The sequence below is a fragment of the Trematomus bernacchii genome, unplaced genomic scaffold (assembly GCF_902827165.1).
Source record: "Trematomus bernacchii unplaced genomic scaffold, fTreBer1.1, whole genome shotgun sequence".
In the NCBI taxonomy this organism is placed as follows: Eukaryota; Metazoa; Chordata; class Actinopteri; order Perciformes; family Nototheniidae; genus Trematomus; species Trematomus bernacchii.
The window spans coordinates 299,140-323,976 of NW_022987762.1; the positions used below are offsets into that span (position 1 = coordinate 299,140).

At 39.6% G+C, this 24,837-nt stretch overlaps 1 protein-coding gene across 2 annotated transcripts in view; it reads left to right on the forward strand.

Moving 5' to 3' along the window:
* LOC117496627 (zinc finger protein 501-like) overlaps positions 1-24,837 on the forward strand; it is a 110,407-nt gene that overhangs the window by 76,147 nt on the left and 9,423 nt on the right. The window contains exons 4-6 of one of the 2 annotated variants that reach the window (XM_034148339.1): positions 17,412-17,434; positions 17,850-18,003; positions 19,776-19,788. In XM_034148339.1, coding sequence (XP_034004230.1) covers positions 17,412-17,434; positions 17,850-18,003; positions 19,776-19,788 — 190 coding nt within the window. Of the gene's footprint in view, positions 1-1,227; positions 1,349-1,390; positions 1,428-17,411; positions 17,435-17,849; positions 18,004-19,775; positions 19,789-24,837 lie in introns of those variants that run through there. The other variant, XM_034148341.1, reaches the window with a different exon arrangement.

The following is a 24,837-nucleotide window of genomic DNA, read 5'->3' on the forward strand; positions in this document are numbered from 1 at the left end:
CTCCCCAGCGGCCCCGGGCCCAGCTGCCCCGGGCTCAGCCGCACCCGGCGGAGCGGCGTGCCGTCTCTGTGGACATGCAACACGTTTATGACCCGACTCCCCGCACTCAAAACACTTTACGTTCCCTGAGCTCGCATAAACCATATAAAAACCCTCTTCATGCCTCACCCGGAAGGACACATCTAGTGTCTGAGTGGGACAATTCAGAAACATGAAAACCTGTCTCCGCAGAGATTGGACATGTTTTAACTTTTCATCCTTACACCCCAGAGCAACACTGCGGAAATTACTGGCAAACTTACCGAAACGCTTCAGCTCCCGTTCCAGCGCCTCATTCGGGATGAACGGAGGAACGCCAGACACAGTGATCCGCGTGGACGGTGTCGCCAGCGGTGAAACTTGAATAAATTCCTCGTTTAACATTAATCCGCTCTCGATAAGTTCCGTCACATATTTCTGGTCTTTCAAAAAGACCACGACCGCTTTGTTCATGCGGGAAGCATAGGAGATGTTTACATGACCCACCTGATCCCCCACAGCCAGCAACACCTGCTCCACTGTGCTTGCGGCCTGAGCCACCAACCGCACTCCGTGTCTCACAGACACCGGCGGCGCCCCGAAGGACGCCATCCCCGCCTCGAGGCACAGAAAAACACTAACGAAAAAGTATTAAACGTACTCGCAAAGAGTACAAATATCCCTACGAAAGATCATACAGTTAAAGAAACGATAGAAACAGAAACAAACGAAACAAAAGTGAAAATCCCTCTTCCCTCTTCCCTCTTCAAACACACCTCCACCACAGAAGAAGAACAAGAAGAAGAACAAGAAGAAGAACAAGAAGAAGAAGAAGAACAAGAAGAAGAACAAGAAGAAGAACAACAAGAAGAACAACAAGAAGAAGAAGAAGAAGAAGAAGAAGAAGAAGAAGAAGAAGAAGAACAAGAAGAAGAACAAGAAGAAGAACAAGAAGAAGAACAAGAAGAAGAACAAGAAGAAGAAGAAGAAGAAGAACAAGAACAAGAACAAGAACAAGAACAAGAACAAGAACAAGAACAAGAACAAGAACAAGAACAAGAACAAGAAGAACAAGAACAAGAACAAGAACAAGAACAAGAACAAGAACAAGAACAAGAACAAGAACAAGAACAAGAACAAGAACAAGAACAAGAACAAGAACAAGAACAAGAACAAGAACAAGAACAAGAACAAGAACAAGAACAAGAACAAGAAGAACAAGAAGAACAAGAAGAACAAGAAGAACAAGAAGAACATCAGACATCATGGCCTCCGCAGCTCCGGAGGATTTACCGGAGAACCGGGAGGGTTTAGCAGCCTCAGGAGACACCGGGACACCGGGGGAAGACACACAGACACCGGGCGGAGACATCGGAATGGCTGGATCCCGGACAACAACCTTCGTTCAGGTGAGTTAGCACCGGGAGCTAACAAGAGCTAATGGGAGCTAACCGGAGCTAACCGGAGCTGATGCGAGCTAGCTGCTTCTGCCAGTGGTAAAAACAGTATAAAAACAGTATTAATATAGTATTAAAAACTGTATTCAAACTGTGTTTAAAACGGTATGAAAACAGTATCAATATAGTATAAATACAGTATTAAAACTGTTTTAAACAGTATAAAAGCCTGCATATAAAACAGTGTTTCAGCACAGGCTGTACAACAAAGGTGATTCAATAAATACACGCTGGTCCAAGTTACTGGGAGATATTAGCAGATGACAAGTTAGAGCAGGCGCTGTGGGAATTGTAGTCTTTTATAGTGTGTTGACTACAGACGTCACAATTAGGTGGCCTTTCTTATGAAAACAAAAATACTGGCTCTAACACGTATATAACCTAAGATTCTCGTAGACTGGAATCTTAAGTTCTTGAGTAAATGTACTTAGTTACTTCTCACCTCAGCTATGAACCTACGTAGTAGCTGTACATTTGTTTTGTTGTGTCTGTCGGTTGTATTGAGTTGTCTTGATTGATCATGAAAGTGTTCTCAAAGCTGGTAAAGGTGCAGCTAGTTTGAATGACTTTGTATACTGCAGGGTAGCTTGTGAATTTACTCCAGGTGGAACTAAAGTCTGATTTAACACTTGATTATATTTCACATCACACATCCACATCTGTAAAGTAACCTTGAACCTAATATTTAAAAGAAAAGGTTTAAAAAAGGTATAAACAACATGTATAGCCTCAATGTCCTGAAATAGCTGAGTAAGTTAATAGTGGAATGGTTTGTGCAGCTGAAAGTAGGCTGAAGGAGTTAGATATTAAATGTAAGTAGTAGTGAATGCATTTTACATCTCTTACAGCAGAGTCACCCACAATCAGAGTTTCAGGCCTAGTCGTTAGCTTTCCCTCTAGCCTTTTACTTTTGGAGTAGCTATTGGTCCTTACCCTGCTGTGTGAAGAGGACAGGTTATCCAGCTCATCAGAAAGAGATCTCCGGTTCTGTGTCAGTGGAGCGTATCTGTTCTGGATTGGCACACTTGGTGGTTTAGGAGGATTGTTTGTAGTTCTCCCTTTAGCAGCTGTCCACGGCTGCTTCCTAGTATGAATAGGGGTTGAAGAGGCGCTCTTCCTGGGTGATAACAATGCAGGCCAGCCGGTCGCATTACAGATTTCAGAGCGCTGGGCTCTGTCTGTTATTCGTTCTCCCAAATCCCATGGAAATGATTTACTCTTCGGCCTTGCACCCAGAGAGTTCGAGGGAGGACTACCACTTGTAGATTTATTACCCGGTACACAGCCCTGCTGTTCCTTGGAATCCTTGTAGCTGCTAGCTAGCTGTAAGTTAGCATGCCCTTTTCCATTCTTTTGCACTGGTAAAGTGGTGTCATTCCAACCTAGTCCATTCACTTCCACGTTAGCTTCCAACCGTTGCATTTTCATTTCCAACACTGCCATCTTCTTCTTGATTATTTCAGAGACACAGCCGGAGAAGGAGTTCTGAGAGCAGCATGGAGGAGAACAAAGAGACCCCTGGAGCTCAGGTCAGTGTGCACTTCATCACAATATATTCCTATCACTGTTATCCCCAAATGAAAGATCACAACCTGTTTATAAAATACAATATGAATGCCCAATATGGTTAGATATAGGTTAGAACGTTGTTGTATACGATACGATAAAACTTTAATGGTCAGATCAAGTCTGAAATGTGACTTGCATCACAGCAGCTCCATGTGTAACATCAACATAAACAAATATCAAGACACAATAAATGAACAACAAACAACAAACATTTAACATAACAGCAGGATCAGTGAGAGACAACCTGCTCAAAGAGCCTTCAGCGTGCATTTGATCTGGATTCAGCTCTGTATTTACTGAGAGGACTGACTGGAGCACAAAGGATGCTTCAGTCTGACTTTATTGAATCTCCATTAGATGGTAGCAGTTCATATTCTCTGTTCAGGGGCCTCATTTATAAAACTTTGCGTAGGATTCACGTGGGAAGGTGGCGTACGTAGGACAAAGCAAGTACATACGCACACAAATATTCCGATTTATAAAACACTGCGCACGCACGTCCTACGCCGGGACAATCACAATCAACTCGAAATGCGGCGCAGCTTCTGCGGGCTTCACCTAACGCCCATATTTGCCTATAAATAGTCAAAGAAACTCCCGTATTAATATTCATTCAGACTGACTGCAAAAAGAAGATCGCAGGAAATGAGGACAGAACATCTAAAAAATACTTTTCACACCGAGTCAGATTTTGGTTCTTTTGGGGAGGTGGAGACAAATCATATTGTTTGGTGGATGCAGTTTGAACCAGAGTAGCAGCATGGAGGTCGGATCCTCACCAAAATAAATAAATAAGTGGTCCGAAAAAAGTGAATGACCAAAAAAATATACACATACAGATGAAGCGTCTTATTTTGGACAGTTTAAAGTGCGAGGGTCGTGATCGGTTCATGCACGTTCCGTGATGGCCGGCCGGCCCCCAGTCAGACTTGATACCGCCCCCATGATAAATACATTTAATTATTGTGAAGCCAGCTGCAATGGATCATTGATCCACCAGGGGGTGCAGTGGGGTTCCACACTGGAGTCATGTGAAATCAACTTCTAAATAATAGATGTTTAGTCGGAAAAAACGAACGAGCCGGCTCTCCCGATTTTTAATCCTAATTTAATCATCATCATTGATGTTTATGTTCGCCGAATTGACATGAAATCACTGACAAATATGAATATTCTGTATTCAACTTCATTGAAACGATCAGGATGGGTGTTATTTTTCCCCACAATGACCAAGTCGCTGCAAATGATCCCATGTATTACATGTACATGGCCACATTCTCAACAAAGTTACGTAACGAAACATTCTGTATTCCTTGCTTACTTTTATTTAATGCTTTATAACAGCTGGAATAGTTCGTTTAGAACAGGCACCTCACTCGCAATCTGCTCCTCCGCAACGCCTACCACCTACCTCCGGCTGAAATTATGAATGTACAGTAAGGCATAGTAATCATAGATAACACGGCAGGGTCCGTTACAGTTTGTTTTCATCTGATTTCAAATATTTCAAATGTCTGAAGTTAATAAATACATTCTCAGTGTTCAAGTCAATAATAGTCATATAAGAAAAGTACTGATCTAATAACAGAGATTTTATAAGGACTTTTCAATGTTCGACATCGCTCATGTGAAATACAGTAAACTGGATGTTGTGGTGCCGAGAGGCGGGGTATCAAAAGTACAAGCTAAACTTTTATTTAGCATCTGAACACACTTGTAAACAACGTGATGCCCGGGAAGCGAAGACCCGGCGGAAACAGCTGGTCTGGTTCACTAAAATGTCCGTGTACAGTATATCTGGTACTAATGTATAGCGGATCTTTGTTAAGATCCATATGTCACGGATAGAACTATATATTGAGCTTCAAAACAAATGATATATATTATAATAAAATAAACACCGGCTGTTGTTATGCCTGCTGTAACGTTTACTTTTCTCCGTTCTCCGCTTAAGTAATTATTACTTCCTGGTTAGCTTTCCGCTCGAAATTTAAATCTGAAAATGGCAAAAATAACGGAGAAAAAAACGTTCACAGAGAAGACGACAACAATTGTCACTTGCACTTGTCATTTAGCATCTGAACACACTTGTAAACAACGTGATGCCCGGGAAGCGAAGACCCGGCGGAAACAGCTGGTCTGGTTCACTAAAATGTCCGTGTACAGTATATCTGGTACTAATGTATAGCGGATCTTTGTTAAGATCCATATGTCAGTAGAGATGGGATGGCAGAAGGTGCTATATATATATATATATATATATATATATATATATATATATATAATTCCAAAGCTGGTAAAGACCTTTCAAATTTAGCAATAATAGTCATATAAGAAAAGTACTGATTTGTTCTTGAATCAACTTTTTTATGGAAAATGTTTTATGTAATTTTATTTCATTTTAAATAAAATGAAAGACATTCACAGTTAATGTAATTAGATATACATTATTAATGCCATACATTTTTAAATGTAATTAGATATACATTATTAATGCCATACATTTTTGCATAAATATTTATTCAGTATGATAGCTGTCTAACAGAAGTTAAATCCATTTCTCACTTATTCTGACAATGTACTTAACCCCAAATAAAAGAACCCAATAAAAATAGTTGTTAAATAATAGTGAAGTCACGTTGTAATAACAATAACTCATCTCTCTCGGTTTTTTTTGTTTTCTTTGTGTGCTTTGCCAAAAGCCACTGTGTCAAGTGTCCTAGTTGGGTTACCGTAACGAACAGCAGCCGGCTCTCGATTTTTAATCCTAATTTAATCGTTTATGTTTGCCTTGCCGAATTGACATGAAATCACTGACAAATATGAATATACTGTATTCAACTTCATTAAAATGTTATTAACGTGCCTAAACTCAGTAATTCACTAAAAATTACTGATCCCTCTGCGTCGCGGAGGGATCTTGATCCCTGGGTGTTATTTTTCCCCATAATGACCAAGTCGCTGCAAATTATCCCGCTTATTACATGGCCACATTCTCAACAAAGTAACGACATGACTCCCAATATTAATTAAAATGCTTTTATGGATTTAGAAAATATTTTTATTGATTTAAAACATAGTTCTATGTATTGATTTAAATTTACATGCATCCGCTAAGAAAAATAGTCCGTTGTTACCGTTTTTTAAACAGTCAGAATGAAACGGCAGCTCTCAGCTGTGTGTTCACACTCCTAACTCTGATCTTTCTTTTCCAACAGTTAAGTTAACTGTAGGTTACTCTGAGTGACAAGCTTACAGTTAGTGAAGTAACACTTTTTTTTTGTGAGTCACGACCTCGCTGTTTCATTCTAACATAACGCTCCAAATATGACTGTTTCCACTCGGACTTCAATACAGCAACACCATTGTTTGGTTTCTATGGTAGCGTGTCTCTTTAGTAGCGTGCACTCCTTTCCTGTAAATTACACGTCCAGCCAGGCAAAACAGTAATATGAAATATGAACGTTAGTTTTTAACTGAAATGATCAAATAAAGTCAAAATGTCACAGTGTTTACAAACATTGACCATACCGTTCACCAGCCCCCACCCCACTTTGTTTAAAACGAATTGGCCATCGGAATGTGTGTGTCCCAACCCCCCCCTGTGATATCTCTTCACAGGGGGGAGAGAGTTAGACGCTCGTGAATTGTCAGCCGCGGAGAAGTGAATCACAGTGATCTGCTATTTTAAAGTAAATTCAACACATATCGACCCTAAATATAGCATATATTAAGAACGAGAAAGTGTTAACATCGTTTTTTTGTAAACATATGACCAATGTGCGAGGGTGATGACATCAGAGCATCGTCCTATGGGCTTAGCCCCGGACAGGTACAACAGGTATTCACTCAGAGGGGGGTAGTTAACTATTTACATGTCAAAAAGCAACATACAGTAGGCGGGTGGGGGATGGTGAACGTTTACATTTCTCTACAGCAGTGGTTCCCAAACTTTTTATGCCCAAGGCACACCAAAGGACAAGTAAAAATCTCAAGGCACACCTATTGTGCGAAATAGCCCTTATAACACGTGTTATCACTCATATCATGTAAAATATCTGTAAATGTGCATAATTATTTACTAATGCCAAATAAAATGTATAGATAGAACAATCAGTGGTTCAAGTTAGTATATTCCTCAGTGTAACATATCCACTAGTTGCAAAGCTTAAACATTTTTATATATTTTTTTATTTTAAGGGAAAGGATGTTTTCACTACTCAGTTTGTCAACTATGTTACGGACAAACTTGATGTCATTACAATCATTTGATTAAGTCCTGCACTTCAAGTAAAATCAAATTTGAAAGGCTCTTGAGTCTATTCTACCATATATCCAAAGATTTTTTAAAGTTTAAAAAATAATTGTATTAAAGTTTTGTTTTTTCATGTGATATGTTCAGCACTGTCATTAAGTTTAGGGATATTTTGTATTATAAAACTACCATACAGGTCATTTTGATAGTTTTAAGAGATGTCATGTAAAACTCCAACCTGTGTAGATATACATTATACTATAAAGGATATCAGAAGCACTATTTTAGATATTTTAAATTTGAAAAAATGAGGTGCAACATAGTTGACAATGAAAGTCAAACATTTGACGCAGATAACATAGTTGACTGGACACATTATTAACCATCAGCACTATGTTAATTTCAAGGCAGAAGTGCAAAATTCCATTGATAATGATGTGTAATGACGTCTACATGTCGTACAAATTGTCAACTAGGTTACCTGTCAACTAAGTTACTACAGTTATTACAGTACTGGGTAACTCAGTTGACAGGTAACCTAGTTGACAATTTCCCTATTTTGACCCATCATTTCAATGGTAGGCCTTGCCTGGATGACCACATGTCATTTTCTTGAACAGGTTAACATCACATTTGCACATATAATTGAATTAAAATCATTAAACAATTGTAAACCATAACAATGTACGTAACATTGTTGATTGTCAATGAGTATATTAATTGACCATGTGCTATTATACATAAAATATTGTAAAAATGTAGAGGACAATCACCACAGTGTGTTCAAAATGTCTGCCAAAGAGGAACATGGCATCATGTGATGCTGGTGACATGGTATTGGGACAAACAATTTTTGAGTTAAAGGGGGAAGTTCTGTTAGTAACATAGTTGACAGAACTTTTGCGGACATTCATATATTAAGATATTTAAATTATTTAAAGGGGGAAATCAATTAAAAATATGTTATTATTCTTTAGTATTTAGACTTTTGAAATAAATGAATCATTTTTTAAATTTACTTTAATGGTTTTTATTCATTATTTTGAATCCAAGACACCCTCAACTGAAAAACGGACATAGCAAAAACTGACAATTTAAGAACATCATGACACATTTCAAGCTAAATAAAGCATAGGATGCACATAATGTTTGTGTGATATTATAACATGCTTTCCAATAATAGGCAAAATATGATATTTTTGAAGAAAATAGTTAGAATAATTATAATTATCATCAATGGACATCAATGGACATGGAATGTACCCTAAATTGTAGAATCACTCAGCAGTTACATACACCAAACCTTCCAGTTATATTCCTATCAATATTATGAAGGCTTTTACAGAAGGGTTTGGTCATATATAATTCATAGCCTGAATTATATAACATTTTATACCTAAAAACATGGTGAAAATTGATATTTTAGGGCTGTTGACAGTATTTTCTGATTTATGGAGTGATACAAAGAGATATCCAAAATCCCTTCTGTAAAAGCCTTAGATACTAATATGACTACAAAATGAAACAATAATTTTGATCCTGGCTTTATCCAAAGTTCAGATTTCGGTTCCTGAAATGTGTTAAAATATGCGCATATTTCATGAGATAATGGTTCATTTGGATATTTAAACATGCTATTTCAGAAAACTTGTAATACAAAAAACAATTGCCTTATTGTAAGTAATTAACTGGAGAAATATTTAGCTGATATCTTTAAGTTAAAAATACCCTATTCACCTGGGTGTCTCGCCTTAATTAGATGTTTGATAAGTGCAGATCACATAGTAAAACACGTACACAGATACATTATTTTGTATTTTTATTAAATTCGACAATGTCAATTTCACTTTCCACTATGTCCACCGTTGTTTTTCACAACCAATGGCAGAACTTTATTGAGGCCTGTAATTAGTCAACTACAGGTCTCTTGAGTCAGTCTTTTTCTTCCAAAAAGCTTGTGACAAGATGTTATTGCTCTTGGGGCATTAAAAACAAGATTTTAACTTTAGTTTTTTATATAATATCTGCATTTTCTATTGTGAAAAACGAAGTCTTAGTTATTTAATATATAGCGCCATCTCCTGGTTAAACCCTGAAATTGGAGAATAGTGGGAGGGCCTAACATTCCTGAATACTGGTCTTTGGCAGGCAACTGGCTGGCAACTGGCTGGCAGTCGGCAGGAAGCTGTATGCTGGGGTCCAAAATAAGAGGCTCCATCTGTAACCTTCCTCAGGCAGTGTGTCGATGGGTGTTTCTCAATGTCAAGGAAGGATCCTTCAGAGCCACTATTTCAAGGATGCTATGTCATCGAATCCCGCCGAAGGACTCCAATGTCCAGGATCCTTGGAATTGCAATTCCATTGCAAGTTGCAGTTGTAATGGAAAATATATTTAAAAAAAATATATTTTTCTGCAAGTGAACATTTCATCACTAAGTTCATTTCTTTTCTACAAGCTACAAAACTTTTTTTTCTTCTGTGACTTCAAATGTGGTTCACAGATACGTGGATATTTTTATAAAAGTGTAAATGTATGCACACAAGCTCAGATATCTTTTCTGCAAGTGCTCACATCAGGTTGTACACGCTCTCGCATTTTGCACCATATCTACCTTCATAGTTTATCCTCCAGAACTTTTTCAAGGCTGCAAACAGGAGAACGTTTTATGTTAGTTTAGTGGTTCAGTCCTGGAGAGATGATCATTTTACAAAATACAGTTACTCAAGTACATAAGCAGATTGTGACATGGGATTTGAGCAATGTTCTTCACCTGTGCAAAATAGTCATGGTCCAGTGGAGCAACAGCAAGTGCGGACACCTCGTTCACAAGGGTGGTGGATGAGGTGGTGGCCGCCATGCTGCTCCACTCTCACTTTCCCCACCACCTTCATGCGCAGTAGGTGGCTGGTTGTCCTCCTCCAGGGCGGCATCTTCTGGAGGTTGGTCGTCCCCAACCCCGACACATATATTGTGTACAATTGCACAGGCTGTCACAACCTGTGCACAAGGCAGAGCAGAAAAAGGACAAAACAAAGTGTGAGGCATAGTATTTTATGTGACTATGCAATTGTTAGGCATTAAGACAGTCTTAGTATAGCAGGATAAGGATATTAGGATTTCAATTAACTAATTTGCTACAGAAACATTAGAATGATTCATTATCTTGAGGACAAACTCATGATGTACTTCAAGTGCTTCTAAGAAGATGCACCTGAAGCGGGTTTTTATCACCCCAAAGGCCCGCTCAATGATTGAGCGACCCCTGGAGTGATGGTAATTAAACCGTTGTTCTGCCATGCCTCTCACTGGCCTCTTATATGGTGTGATAAGGGCCAAGGGTACCTGTAGACATGGGTAGCCACCATCAGCTAGGATGAAATACCCTGGTGGAGGGTAAGTACCCCTGGCGTAGATGGAGCTGTTCTTAACCTGTTACGCACCATCCGCCCGGTACCGGGCGGATAAACGCGTCATTTGCAGGAAACAACGTCTAAGGAATCTTAATATTTAATAAAACTATGAATGTTTTATATCCATGTAACGGGAAGAAACTCAGCTAACTGATCTTTTTAAAAAAAATTCTCCAAAAAAACCCCACAATGCTAGCACTCAGCCTCTGAATTAACCACGAGCAAAAAATGTAACCTAAAACGGCACTTAAACTCACAATAACTCCCTTATTACTTATCCTAGATGCACAGCCAACCACTCGTTTTTGGTGTCCTGGAGACACTGAATCTAGGGGTGCCCACCTCAACACTCAGTGATAAACATTTGCGACGCTATAAACGAAAGCGTACATCATAACATGTGGAGCTAAGTAGCTAGAAACGCTAACATGGCTTACCTTGGTCAAAACTGGTCTTCAATGGCATTAAAACGATAAAAACGATGCTGCAGTTAATCCATAGGTTCATCCAATGTATCTGTGCCCTCTTTGAAATTATTTCTGATAATCCATAAGCAATAAAACTGCTTTTCGTTTCCAAATGCCAGAGCTAGAAATCCTTCACTCTGCTGCACATTTACATGCGCGCAGCCCCCACCTTTTCTCTTCACAATGTGTGTGTGTGGGAGCCTCCCCCTTCGATTCTATTGGCTCTAACGGTCAGAAAGAGGTGTCAACCATCAAAATCGAGCAAGGGGGGGCCAGAGATATGAAAAAAAAAACATTTTCACCCAAATCACCTCAAAGGTGGGGTGGTTTTGGCTAAACCTCTCTAAAAAGGTCAAATGTCACTTGTTTTGCATCAATCTTGATACAGGGTACGTATTATATGTTGTACTTTGGATTCCTAAAGCTTTTAGTCTACTAACCCATCAGCCAAGGGTAGTTTTCACTATCTGTAACACTATAATTTACAGTTTTTTACTATGTAAAATCTGAATTTTCTTTAAAATAAAAAACATTTATATTGATTCTGACACTTCTACATCCAACTCACAGATGTAACCTTGCTTTGATAAAAGAAATTATTCATATAACCCTTTTAGAAGTGAAGTTGTAGTCATTTGTTTTGGGCATGTCATTTTCGAGCCTGAACATGAAAAACAGGCTTGGTGCTTAACAGGTTAAGGATCCGTGCATCAAGCAAGGATCCTGGGTAACCCACACAAATGTCCACAAAGTGTCCCTGATGCCCTGCAACACAACTGGATGTGGCAGCTGTCAATTACCCCAGCTGCCTTGCGAAAGGCTTGGTGGTGAGCCAACCGGGCAAAACCATCACCAACCACCTCCACGTGCGGGAGACGGACAAACTGGGGCAACAAGGCCACCACCTCATCCACCATCCTGTGGACGGACGGCAGATACACATCGAAGACACGGGAGACTACTCTGTAAGCGGAGCCACTGGCAACCCAAAACAGAAACACCAGGGTCTCCAGAGTTGGCCCCCATCCGTGTTGCCTCTCCGTCTTCAGCGCCACTAGGAGCTGCTGGGTGGCCTCCCTGCCCAGCCGAAAGTCAGGGCGGGGGTCCTCGTCTGCAAAATCTCTCTGAAGGACTGGCACAGTGGCATTAATAATGCAGTAATGATGGGCCTGCACAACATAAAGAATAGAGGGCAGTTTCAGTTTACTTGACATTTGTTTATTGTTAACCTGTTAAGCCCTGAGCCAGAATCAATATAGATGTTTTTATTTTAAAGTAAATTCAGATTGAACATAGTAAAAAAATGTAAATTATAGTGTCCGTCCAAAAAAAAAACATTACTTATAGTGAAAACCACCCTTGAATGATGGGATAGTAGACTAAAAGCTTTAGGAATCCAAACTACAACATATAATAAGTACCCTGTATCAAGATTGATGCAAAACAAGTGAAATCTGACCCTTTTAGAGAGGTTTAGAAAAGAAACCCACCTCTGGGGTCATTTGGGTGTATTTGCCATATCTCTGGAACCCATTGGTCGATTTTGATGATTGACACCTCTTTTTAACCATTAAAGCCAATAGAATCGAGAGGGGGTTCCTAAATCCATCTAAACATTTCCATTGGTGAATGAGTGATGCGCAGCCAGCATGCCCAAAATCGGAAGCTGGGTTACGCTCTCATACACTCTATATGAAAACTCCGGTTATTGACATAAATATGATGATGGATTATCAGTAATAATTTCAAAGTGACACAGAAACATTGGATTAACCTTCAGCAGCGGTTATATGCATTGTAATGCCATTGAACACAACTTTTGATCAGAAAACAGCAAAGGTAAGACGTATTTGCCGTTTTGGCCACGTAAAGGGAAGTTGTGTGTTGGACTTCGCTGCCGTGAGTTCTGATCGCACAGTGATGATACTTATACCATTGGAATCTGTGGAATCTCAGCTTTCATATGATGATGATCTAGTTTGTGCAGATCCGATGAAGTATAAAATATTTCTACCGTGAGTTATGTGCTAAGTGAGTTAGCACTCTTTCTCTTAGTGCTAATTCAGAGACTCGGTGTTAGACTTGTGTTTTGTTTCTGTAAAAATGTTTCATATCGTCAGTTAGATGAGTTTCTTCTCGTTAAGTGGGTATGACACATTCATAGTTTCTTAAATGTTATGAAGCCCTCAGACGCTGTTGCGGCCCAGGCTTAACAGGTTAAGGTTTTGGTGTGTTTACATTATTAAAAAAACTATTTTAATGTGATTACACATTTTCTCCATATCGATAAGTGTTAGAACGACTACAAACATGCACAAACTATATATGTGACCTGCTCTATCGAAAATCAGTCGCATTGACCCGAAGACACATTTTGAGTTGTATACACTGTTGGAAAGAGGAGATTCCTAGCTTTCTAATGATATCATGATTGTTTTTGTACTCCAAATATTAAGCAAAATATGTCACATTATATAATGACTGTTACAGTCATCATTTTGAGAAAAAGGCCTTCAAAGTTTCCTCTTCTCTGGAATCCATCGATCTGATTGATTATTAGCGGAGCAAATGATCAAAGTAGTACGGAGGGAAAATATTTTAGTTTGGATTACTGGTCTGGGGGAAGCTCGCGAGTGTGTGTGTTTGTGTATTTTTGCGTTTGTTTCCCGGGGAAAACACTCACGAGAAACACCGGCTGTTGTTATGCCTGCTGTGACGTCAAGTTACTCCATTCTCCGCTTCTAATTATGCCGTTACAAGCTTCAAAGTTGTATTTATCATCTGTATTTGCCGAAACAAGTTAAATATTCTGAAAACCAAGACTTTGTTTATTTGAAATCAGATGAAAAAAAACTGTAACGGACCCTGCTGTGTTATCTATGATTACTATACGCCTTACATTCATAATGTCAGCCGGAGAGAGGGGGAGTGGCGCTGCGGAAGAGCAGAGCGTGAGTGAGAGCTGTCATCTTCCCTTTACAAGCTTAAAAAATGTATTTATCGTGTGATTTTGGAAATAAAAGTTTCATATGCTGAAAGCCAATACTTTGTTTATTTAAAATCAAACAAAACCCCCGAACCCCGAAAAACTAGTTTTTTACACAAATCCACGTTTATTTTGAAATGAGCCGTAGTGACTTCCGACTGATTTCGATAGAGCGGGTCACATATGCAAAACTGACACTGGAGAAAAGTGTTGCTTGCTTATTGTGCGGGAAGCATACAATAGAAAGGGGTGTCTATCATCATGACAACTCACAAACTAACTATGGAGTAATTATGGATGCTTCATTTATTTGATTCACATTAGAGAATAAAACTCGTACGGAAGGCAAGCGTCAATACTTATTTAACCCATTCTCCCAACATTGAATAAAACAGTACATTATTTCTCCTACCCGAGCACGTCGTCCTCCACAAAGGCGCCAGCAGAACATCCTCCTCCTCCAAGCTGACAGACGCCGCCGATACTCCCGCTCGATCTTTTCCTCCTTCTCAACAAATCAATCAATCAGTTTATTTATATAGCCCAATATCACAAATGTTACATTTGTCTCAGTGGACTTCACAGTTTGTACAGAATATCAGTATGACAATACAACACCCTCTGTCCGTAGACCCTCACATTGTACAAGGAAAAACTTCCAGAGAAAAACCCACAGTTTAAAGGGGAACATGGGAGAAACCTCAGGGAGAGCAACAGAGGAGGGATCCCTCTCCCAGGACGGACAGACGTGCAATAGATGCCGTGTGGAAATTGAAAAGATGATACATTTGCAACATAGGTAGAGCAAATGCATGGATACAAGATAACATCACAAACGTGTCCATCTCCGCAAATCAGTTTTGAGTCTTCAAACAAATAGCGTTCAATGTAAGGTGGGGCCTTGCATATGACGCACACCTGCTAGCCTGTTCCATTCTTCGTTTACCGATGCTAGGAAGGATTCTTGCCTAGCCTCTGAAGGACCTGACTCGGAAGGACATGTCCTACCAAGGAAGCGTCCTTGACTTTGAGAAACACCCAGTGTGTTTGTACCGGGGACAGGAGACCCCCCCCTCGATAAGAAACTGTAAGAAATGATCAGGGAATCCCTCCGGAGTGGAGTCATGACGACTGGATTGAATTACTGAATTCATTCCAGCTGTCGATCAGCTGTCGATCAGCTGTGCGCAGCGTCTCCACTGCAGCCTGTGCATCTCAACCGCCCCACAGCAACTCTATCCACCAGTTAAATGAAATAAAACAAATGTGTTGTTATATCAGCTGTACAATTTACCAAATATATGGTGTTCTTAGTTTCCATACCTCCTGTGTTTTATGAGAGACTTATCAAGTCTTGGCAAACGGCATAAAACACGATTAAACGTGATAGTATAATCCATGCTCGTATCTATACAACCTATAGAAAAGCAAAACGGCGTCAGTTTAAAGTAACTCTGTCCTCCTGCTTACCGCATCATTTATGAGAATACATTTCATTAAGACAACATATTCCAGTTGGTTTTCAATAACATATCCGTATTTATTTATTTCTCCAAGTTATGTTTTTGTGTGCACTGAGGAGTCTCAAACAGGCGTTTGTTTAATCATTTTAAGATTGGCTTTTATACATTTTTGCAAATGAATTCTTGATATTTGATAAATGAGAGGTAACATTTTATTTATGGTTTTATTTTCACATAGTTCTTTCCATTCTTCCTTCTGCCAACGGTGTCGCAGTTTCTTGTCTCTCCTGTTGTTGTGCGTACGCATGGGTCAGAGTGTCCGTGGAGGACCACACATCCTCCCGCCAAGTTTGTTTTTTATAAATCGCAAAGATTGCTTAGAAATCTTTTGAGCATACAGTAGTTTATAGATGAGGCCCCAGGGCACTAACACACATACATCATGCGCCTTGGTGACCGGACATCTCCTTCATAAAACTAATAATAGGGGGAATAATTGGGCAGTTCAGTGTGTGTGTGTGTGTGTGTGTGTGTGTGTGTGTGTGTGTGTGTGTGTGTGTGTGTGTGTGTGTGTGTGTGTGTGTGTGTGTGTGTGTGTGTGTGTGTGTGTGTGTGTGTGTGTGTGTGTGTGTGTGTGTGTGTGTGTGTGTGTGTGTGTGTGTGTGTGTGTGTGTGTGTGTGTGTGTGTGTGTGTGTGTGTGTGTGTGTGTGTGTGTGTGTGAAACGTAGCAGCCTGCGGTTGCTCTTTAGCCGTTCTAATGAAGGTAAACACAGTGAAGTAAACAGTAAAAGGCACAGCTCTTTGCAGCTGGTGCTGCTCTTCTCAGATTCTGTTGAGTTACACGTTACTGCCTCCTGGTGCTGCAGAGATTTCATGAAGTGAAGGAGGTTTTCCTTCTATAAAACAGCTGTGGGCAGCAGATACTGTGAGAGTCACAGACATGAATTCATAGATTAGGGCCTACTGGTTCACAGACTCTCCTGTTTTGCCGATCTGGTGCTTAAACAAATAGCTATACACCCCTGGCCGAAATTTTGCTAAAAGAATTTGAAATATATCTCTAATGTAGCCTATGCACTGCCATTTCCCCACATAGACATAACATTCTGCAATGAAACGTCTGTCTCCTGTGCGTTCCACTTCCTACTTGGCGCACCGGTTATTTTCTCATTTTTTTTTTTTCATTGCCCTTTAGGGACTAAGTACAATACCGAAACAAATATTTAAAGTTGAGTCTTTTATCAAAGTTAGTCAAGCAAGTCTCAAGTAAAGAAATATGCGACTCGAGTCAAGTCACGTGACTCGAGTCAAGTCACGTGACTCGAGTCAAGTCACGTGACTCGAGTCCCCCACCTCTGGTATATACTGTTGTTAGAATGTTGCTGTATTACTGTATCTAATATAATACAAATATAATAAACACAAACAGTTAATATAAGTAGCATTTTGTTAACTCAAGGTTTATATTAAGTGAGTTTTTATTGTGTTAACTGTATATGTATTTATGATTTTTAGATTTACTTTCTCTCTTTCTTTGTCCGTCTGTTCTAGAAACCGAAAGGAAGAGAGAGACGTCACAGCTGTCAGCAATGTGACGAATCCTTTACTAGATCTGGAGATTTAAAGAGCCACTTGAGTATTCATACTGGAGAAAAACTGTACAGCTGTGAAGAGTGTGGGGAAAACCTTCACTACATCAGGTGCCCTCAAATCACAATCATCGTATTCACACTGGAGAGAAACCGTACAGCTGTGAAGAGTGTGGGCAAACTTCACTAGATCAGATCATCTCAAAAGACATCAACGTGTTCACACGGGAGAAAAACCGTACAGCTGGTGAAGAGTGTGGGAAAACATTCAGGACTCCAGGTCAACTCAAAACACATCAACGTGTTCACACGGGAGAAAAAACGTACAGCTGTGAAGAGTGTGGGAAAACTTCACGACATCAGGTCCACTCAAAACACATCACCCCGTATGTCATACTGGAGAAAAAACCGTACTGGTGTGAAGAGTGGTGGGACAACGTTCACTAGATCAGGTTCTCTCAAATCACAATCAACGTATTCATACTGGAGAAAAACCGTTACTGGTGTGAAGAGTGTGGGACAACGTTCACGACATCAGGTTCTCTCAATCACATCAACGTATTCATACTGAGAAAAACCGTACTGGTGTGAAGAGTGTGGGAAAACATTCAGGAGATCAGGTCAACTCAAAAGACTCAACGTGTTCACACGGGAGAAAAACCGTACTGGTGTGAAGAGTGTGGGAAAATGTTCACTCAATCAGGTCTTCTCAAATCACATCAACGTATTCATACTGGAGAAAACCGTACTGGTTGTGAAGAGTGTGGGAAAACTTTCACTAGATCAGGTCATCTCAAAAGACATCATCGTGTTCTACTGGAGAAAACCGTACTGGTGTGAAGAGTGTGGGAAAACATTCACTAAATCAGGTGCTCTCAAATCACATCTTCGTGTTCACATGGGAGAAAAACCATAGTGTCTTAAGAGTGTGGGAACACGTTTTTCCTCCAATATTCACCTTAAAGTCCACGAGGCGAATCCACACCGCATAGTTTTGAACAACTATGAGAGCCAAGCTAGCTGTTTTCCTCCTCCTGAATGTCCTGAGAGCTGTAGTTATATTTTAAGAGTTTTTTCTGAATTGAAGTCTGACTAACAGACTTCAATTCACAGTCAGTCTTGTTTGATGTCCCTGGACAAGCCCTGAGGTCCTCCTCAGCTTTTTAAATATCCCTAAAATCCCCCTAAATAAAATGGGTGAGGCTTTCTCCACTACACTCCCAAAACTGTGGAACACCAGAAATATCAGAGAGGCTCAGTGGACATTTTTTTAAAGCCTTCTAAAGAAACATCTCTTTAGATTAGCTTTTTATTAGCAACCCCCCACTTTAAATGGTCTTTTAGTCTTTATTATTTACCTACTTTTATATTGTTTCATTGTGATATAGGAAGGGTTTTATCTATATTAGTTATTTAACCGTTTCAATAACAACATTTATTTTTACGTTTTATTTTACATTTTAATTATTTAACCTTAATTAGAATTACGACTTTTTTATTACTATTCATTTGTATTGGTATTTCTGATGTACCTATATGTTTCACTTTTTTTTATAGGGTTTTATATTGTTGAATCTATTCACTTGTCTTGTTGTCTTATCTTTTGAGAGAAATCATAATTTAGTTTTCATAATCCTTCTCCTCTGGGCTGCATGTGTGACGTGTGCGCATGTGTAGTGTGGTGTGTAAGGTGTACCCCTTGTTTAGGAGGGAACGTAACACTGTATTACATTTTTATTATCATATCTTTTACCTCCTTGGGTGTATCTTAACCTGTTATAAATGTTATATTTAGCTGCCATGTATCTGTAAAGGTCCTTTAACATCTGAGGGGACTTTCTTGTTGTTTATTGAACTATGAAGAAATATTTTACTATGCCGTGTTTTCAACCATGGTTTTCTTATAGCCTTGTTATTCCAATATAAAATATTATCTATCCAGGGTTAAACTGCTAGCCTCGTTAAGCTGCAATAATTACATTATTATTAATAATAATAATACTTAAATTAATAATAATATATAAACACTGGGACAGATTTTTAAAACATTGGGAAACATGTTTTTGTTTGTAATAAAAGGCATAAAACACAGCAAGTAAAAGAAGAAAGGATAAACACCCAATGAAGAAACAGCTACAAACTCACCTCCTCCTCCGACGCCCCAAAAGCCTGTCGGAAAAGGTGAGTCTTTTAGCTGCCCCTTAAAAAACCTCCACTGAGACAGAGGCTTCTCAGTTTCTGGGGGGAGTTCATTCCATAGGGGCCACCGCCTCAAAGGCACGGTCCCCCTTAGTTTTTAGCTGGTTCGGGGACCCTTAAGAGGCCTTGCTCGGAGGACCTAAGGGCCCGGGTTGTTGCTATTGAGGGTGGATAGGTCGTTAATGTATGGTGGGGGGCTTGGCCATGGACAGCTCTATATGTGTAAAACCAATACCTTACATTGGGTTCTGAGATGGACAGGGAGCCAGGGGCAGGGCAAGAAAGGATCGGTAGTGATGTGGCAGGTTTTTTTTGGGACCGAATGAGTAACCTGGCTGCAGCATTTTGGACCTGTTGTAGCCGGTTTATTGATGTTTTGTTGAGGCAGGAGAACAGAGCATTACATTAATCAAGCCGGGATGAAATAAAGGCATGGATAGCCATCTCCAGTTCTGCATTGGATAGAAAGCCCCTGAGCTTGGCAATGTTCCTGAGGTGGAACAAACAGGTACGGGTCAGGAGTTTGATGTGTTTGTCTAGTAGCATAGACTGATCGAAGGTCACACCAAGGTTTTTTATGTTTGCCCTAACGTTACCACTAAATGAACCCAGGTGGCTTCCGAGCTAGCGGGAAGTTCTCACAACGTTGGCGAACGTTACCTACAGGTTCTAATAAGGTTTTAAAGAAACGTTTTAATCTGATGTTCAAAGAACCTTTTTAGGATGTTTATTTTTTCAAATATACATATGAATTACAATGAATGGTAACATTCTGAGAATGTTACCATTCATTGTACTAGGAATGGTTTCATCGAGACGTTTTATTTTTGGTTCTAGAATGTACTTCTGAAAGGTAGATTAACGTTCTCTAAAAACATTCTTAAAATGTTTGGTGATAACATGTTCGAACATTATACCCCAAGTGTTTTTGTTTTTTATGCACATATCTCTATTGTCATATGGATAGAATAACACTTAGAAACCCAAAGAACAGACATAGAGAAGAACGGACCGGACTATCCAGCTGTGCACCGTCCCTGAAACCCCTGTTAGTGTTTGTATGCTGTTTGTTTCTACCTGGTGTGTCTCTCTTTATTAGATCCGTTGCAGCACCTTTTTTAGAGATTTGGGTATGGAGGAAAATAGAGAGGGTTGTGTTTTCTGACACTTGGTGAGTTCCCTGGAACACCGGGGACCAGAGACGGGGTCGTTACTAAAAAAAGTAATATATTACATATTACTTTAAAAAAAAGTAATTTATTACACTACTTCGTTACTCTCTAACAATAAAGTAAAGTAACTAGTAAAGTAACGAGTAAAGTAACTCGTTACTTTACTCGTTACTTTACTCGCAGGGCCGGCCCGCCCCTCCCTACAGGCAGATCACGCAGACTGCTAAAGTTTCAAATGTTCTCTTTAGTTCAGTTTCCATTGTCGCATAAGACTGATCCAGAGCTCTGACTATGGCTGTCCTCTGTCTCCTGCTATCTGTATTTTGCGCAGTATATCTCTAAACGATGCGATGGTGATTCCACTGTGCAAATGGGCAACATTACCTCTACTATGAAGGATGCTACAAGCCTGTCCATCTTTGCTTTGGTTACCGGTCCTCCAAATTCTAATTTGTGCCGCTTCGGAGTCGGCGGCGGCGCACTCACAACATCCTCACTCTGGGTTCGGGGGTCCTTAGCTATTAGCTTCACCTTAGCATGTGTCTTTGCAGGTGTTTGTTGAGGTTTGACGTGGTGTTTGCAGCAGTGGATAACAGCTTCTGGCCTGGACACAGTTTGCACCTCACCGTCACATTCCTGTCTATTCTTCGGACGAACTCAAAATAATGGGCATACCTCCACCCCTCGAAAGTTATCGCTGACTCTGCCATGTTTATGCAGCACTGCACGCGGAGATGTGGATGCGCAAGTCGCGCAGATTACGTACATATAAACCTGCGGGGGAAACCCCTCTTGTCTGTCAGTGTGATTATGACTGATTTTATAAAAGTAACGAAGTAACGCGTGTCGGGGCAATGTTAGTAACTGTAGTGTGATTACTGAATTATAAAAGTAACGCGTTACACTACTCCGTTACCGACAAAAGTAATATTTATTATTAATATTATTATTACACCCAACTCTGCCGGGGACACATATTCATGTAAAAAGACGTACAAAAGTGCATTTTGCATGATAGGTCCCCTTTAAGTAAACTCAAAATCATCCTAATGACCACAGTGGTCAGTCCACGTACCCAGGAATTTTGAGTTGAACAATTACAGGAATATTATGTCTTTATGTTCTAATAATGTAAAAATATGTTAGTAAATTGTTACCACAGAACATTTGCATAATGTTTTAAACATAAAGCATGTTATCCTTCTCTAAAATAATAACATTCTGGCAACATAAAAAAAATCTAACTTGCAGTTGAAAATGTTTTAAGAACAGTAGGGCATAATGTTCTAACAATGCTATCAAAAACATTTTAAGAATGTTTTTAAAGAACGTTATCCTACCTTTCAGAAGAACGTTCTGTGAACCAAAGGAAAACTTCCTGCTGAAAACATTCCTAGAACAATGAATGTAACATTCTCAGAATGTTTTTAGAACCAAACATTTCTAGCTGGGTTGCTACCTTAGAGGCGATGTTATCAGCCGCTGAGATCAAGACTTCCGTTTTTGATGCATTGAGCTGTGGGAAGTTGCTTGACATCCACTCCTCAATTGCAGACAGACATGTAATCAGGGTGTTTAAATTCTCAGTTTTGACGGGTTTGTAAGAGAAATATATCTGGATATCATCTGTGTAACAGTGATACGAGACAGTCTTGAATTGGCTAATTAAGGGGCCTAGTGGGAGCATGTAAAGGTCAAAAAGAAGGGGGCTAAAACAGAACCCTGGGGCAGGCCGCAGGATAGGGGAGTGCTCTGTGATGAGAACGGGCCCACTGCCACGGAGAAACTTCTCCCACTGAGGTACGAGGCAAACCACTGGAGAAAAATACAAATTATGAAATAAAAATTCTAATAAGACAATAATAATAATAATACAATAAATAAAATAACAATATATAATTCAATCAATAATAATTCAATTATTAGAGGATGTTCCCTGAAAGATTGTAAAATGTCAATGAAGACGTCAGACTTAGTATTTGTTAATAATTACATACAATACATGGAATTTGTGTGTGTCTGTGTTCCAAGTGAATCTGCGGCCCCCTGGTGGCCAGTTCATAAATGATGTGGCCCCCACCACCATCCAAGTTGCCCATCCCTGCACTAGATATACACAGTAGCCTATGAGCAGTATGAACAGTATTAACAGTGTGTATGAATATGCCAAGATATATAAAGTATGAAAAAGTGAAGCAGTGCAAGTGTAGTATAAAATATATAGATATTAATTTCATGATGATAAACATTGTGGAACAATGATAAAAATGTGACTGGAAGTGGCGACATAAAACCGACACCAAACAACAACAAACTTTTGCGGAGCCAATTGGAGAGTTTCATAACCAGCACGGGGGAAAAACCACCAATGAGCGCTCAGCTCGATATACCAGCAAGTCGTTTCCCATCAAGCATTTCGCTTCCGCAGCCCGTGGAGAGAAACTGCTCCGCCTCGCTCTCAAGGCTGCCGGCGTCTTTGTCCCGCGAGATTTCAATGTCTCATGTAGTCGAGCCTCCAGACCAAGGCGGACATAATTACTAACCATCATGCAACGCACTAGCAAGACGGCGGTCGCAATTGTGCAGGTCTGCGTCGGTCTCGCTCATCTGAAACAAGCATAATGTCCAAGCGTTTCCTGTTTACGGTCGTTTGATTCTCTGTTTTGAGAATAATAAAATAAGATAATAAAAATGATAAAATAATAAAATATAATAAAATAAAAATTATGAAATAAAAATTCTATTAAGACAATAATAATAATAACAATAAATAAAATAACAATATATAATTCAATCACAATAACTAATTTGAAAAAAATATATAAATAAATGTGGATATCTTTTTACTGAAATGTCTCCTTAACACACGGCCCGTTTATTCAGAGTATTAATGAGGATGTTGGAGAGCTGCTGATGTAACTAAATAATTCCCAATGTGGGATCAATAACGTTTAACGTTGTTAATACTTCATTGCTTGTTGTTTGTTTGTTTGTTTGACAGCATGTAAAGTGGCCTTTGGTCCCTTGAAAGGCGCTATAAAAATGTAATCTATTGTTATTATTATTATTATTGATAAGGTATTTGGCTCCCTCTGGCGGTCACTAAGTGTACTCTGCCACCTCACATTTTGCAACAGTACTAGTGTCTTTACGGCAGTTCACAACAACATCAGACATCATGGCCTCGGCAGCTCCGGAGGATTTACCGGAGAACCGGGAGGATTTAGCGGCCTCCGGGGACACCGGGGGAAGACACCGGGACACCGGGGGGAGACACCGGGACACCAGCGGGAGACACCGGCATGGCTGGATCCCGTAAAACAACCTTCGTTCAGGTGAGTTAGCACCGGGAGCTAACAAGAGCTATCGGGAGCTAATGGGAGCTAACTGGAGCTAACCGGAGCTGATGCGAGCTAGCTGCTTCTGCCAGGGGTAAAAACAGTATAAAACAGTATTAATATAGTATTAACAACTGTATTCAAACAGTGTTTAAAACGGTATGAAAACAGTATCAATATAGTATAAATACAGTATTAAAACTGTTTTAAACAGTATAAAAGCCTGCATATAAAACAGTGTTTCAGCACAGGCTGTACAACAAAGGTGATTCAATAAATACACGCTGGTCCAAGTTACTGGGAGATATTAGTAGATGACAAGTTAGAGCAGGCGCTGTGGGAATTGTAGTCTTTTATAGTGTGTTGACTACAGACGTTACAATTAGGTGGCCTTTCTTATGAAAACAAAAATACTGGCTCTAACACGTATATACCTAAGATTCTCGAAGACTGGAATCTTAAGTTCTTGAGTAAATGTACTTAGTTACTTCTCACCTCTGCTATGAACCTACGTAGTAGCTGTACATTTGTTTTGTTGTGTCTGTCGGTTGTATTGAGTTGTCTTGATTGATCATTAAAGTGTTCTCAAAGCTGGTAAAGGTGCAGCTAGTTTGAATGACTTTGTATACTGCAGGGTAGCTTGTGAATTTACTCCAGGTGGAACTAAAGTCTGATTTAACACTTGATTATATTTCACATCACACATCCATATCTGTAAAGTAACTAAAGGTATTAAATACATGGAGTGGAGTAAAAGTACACCATTTACCTCTGAACTGTTCTAAAAGTACAAAGTAGAATTACATGGAAATACTCAAGTAAAGTAAAAGTACCTCTAAATAGTACTTAAGTACAGTTCTTGAGTAAATGTACTTAGTTACTTCTCACCTCTGCTATGAACCTTTTTGTGCT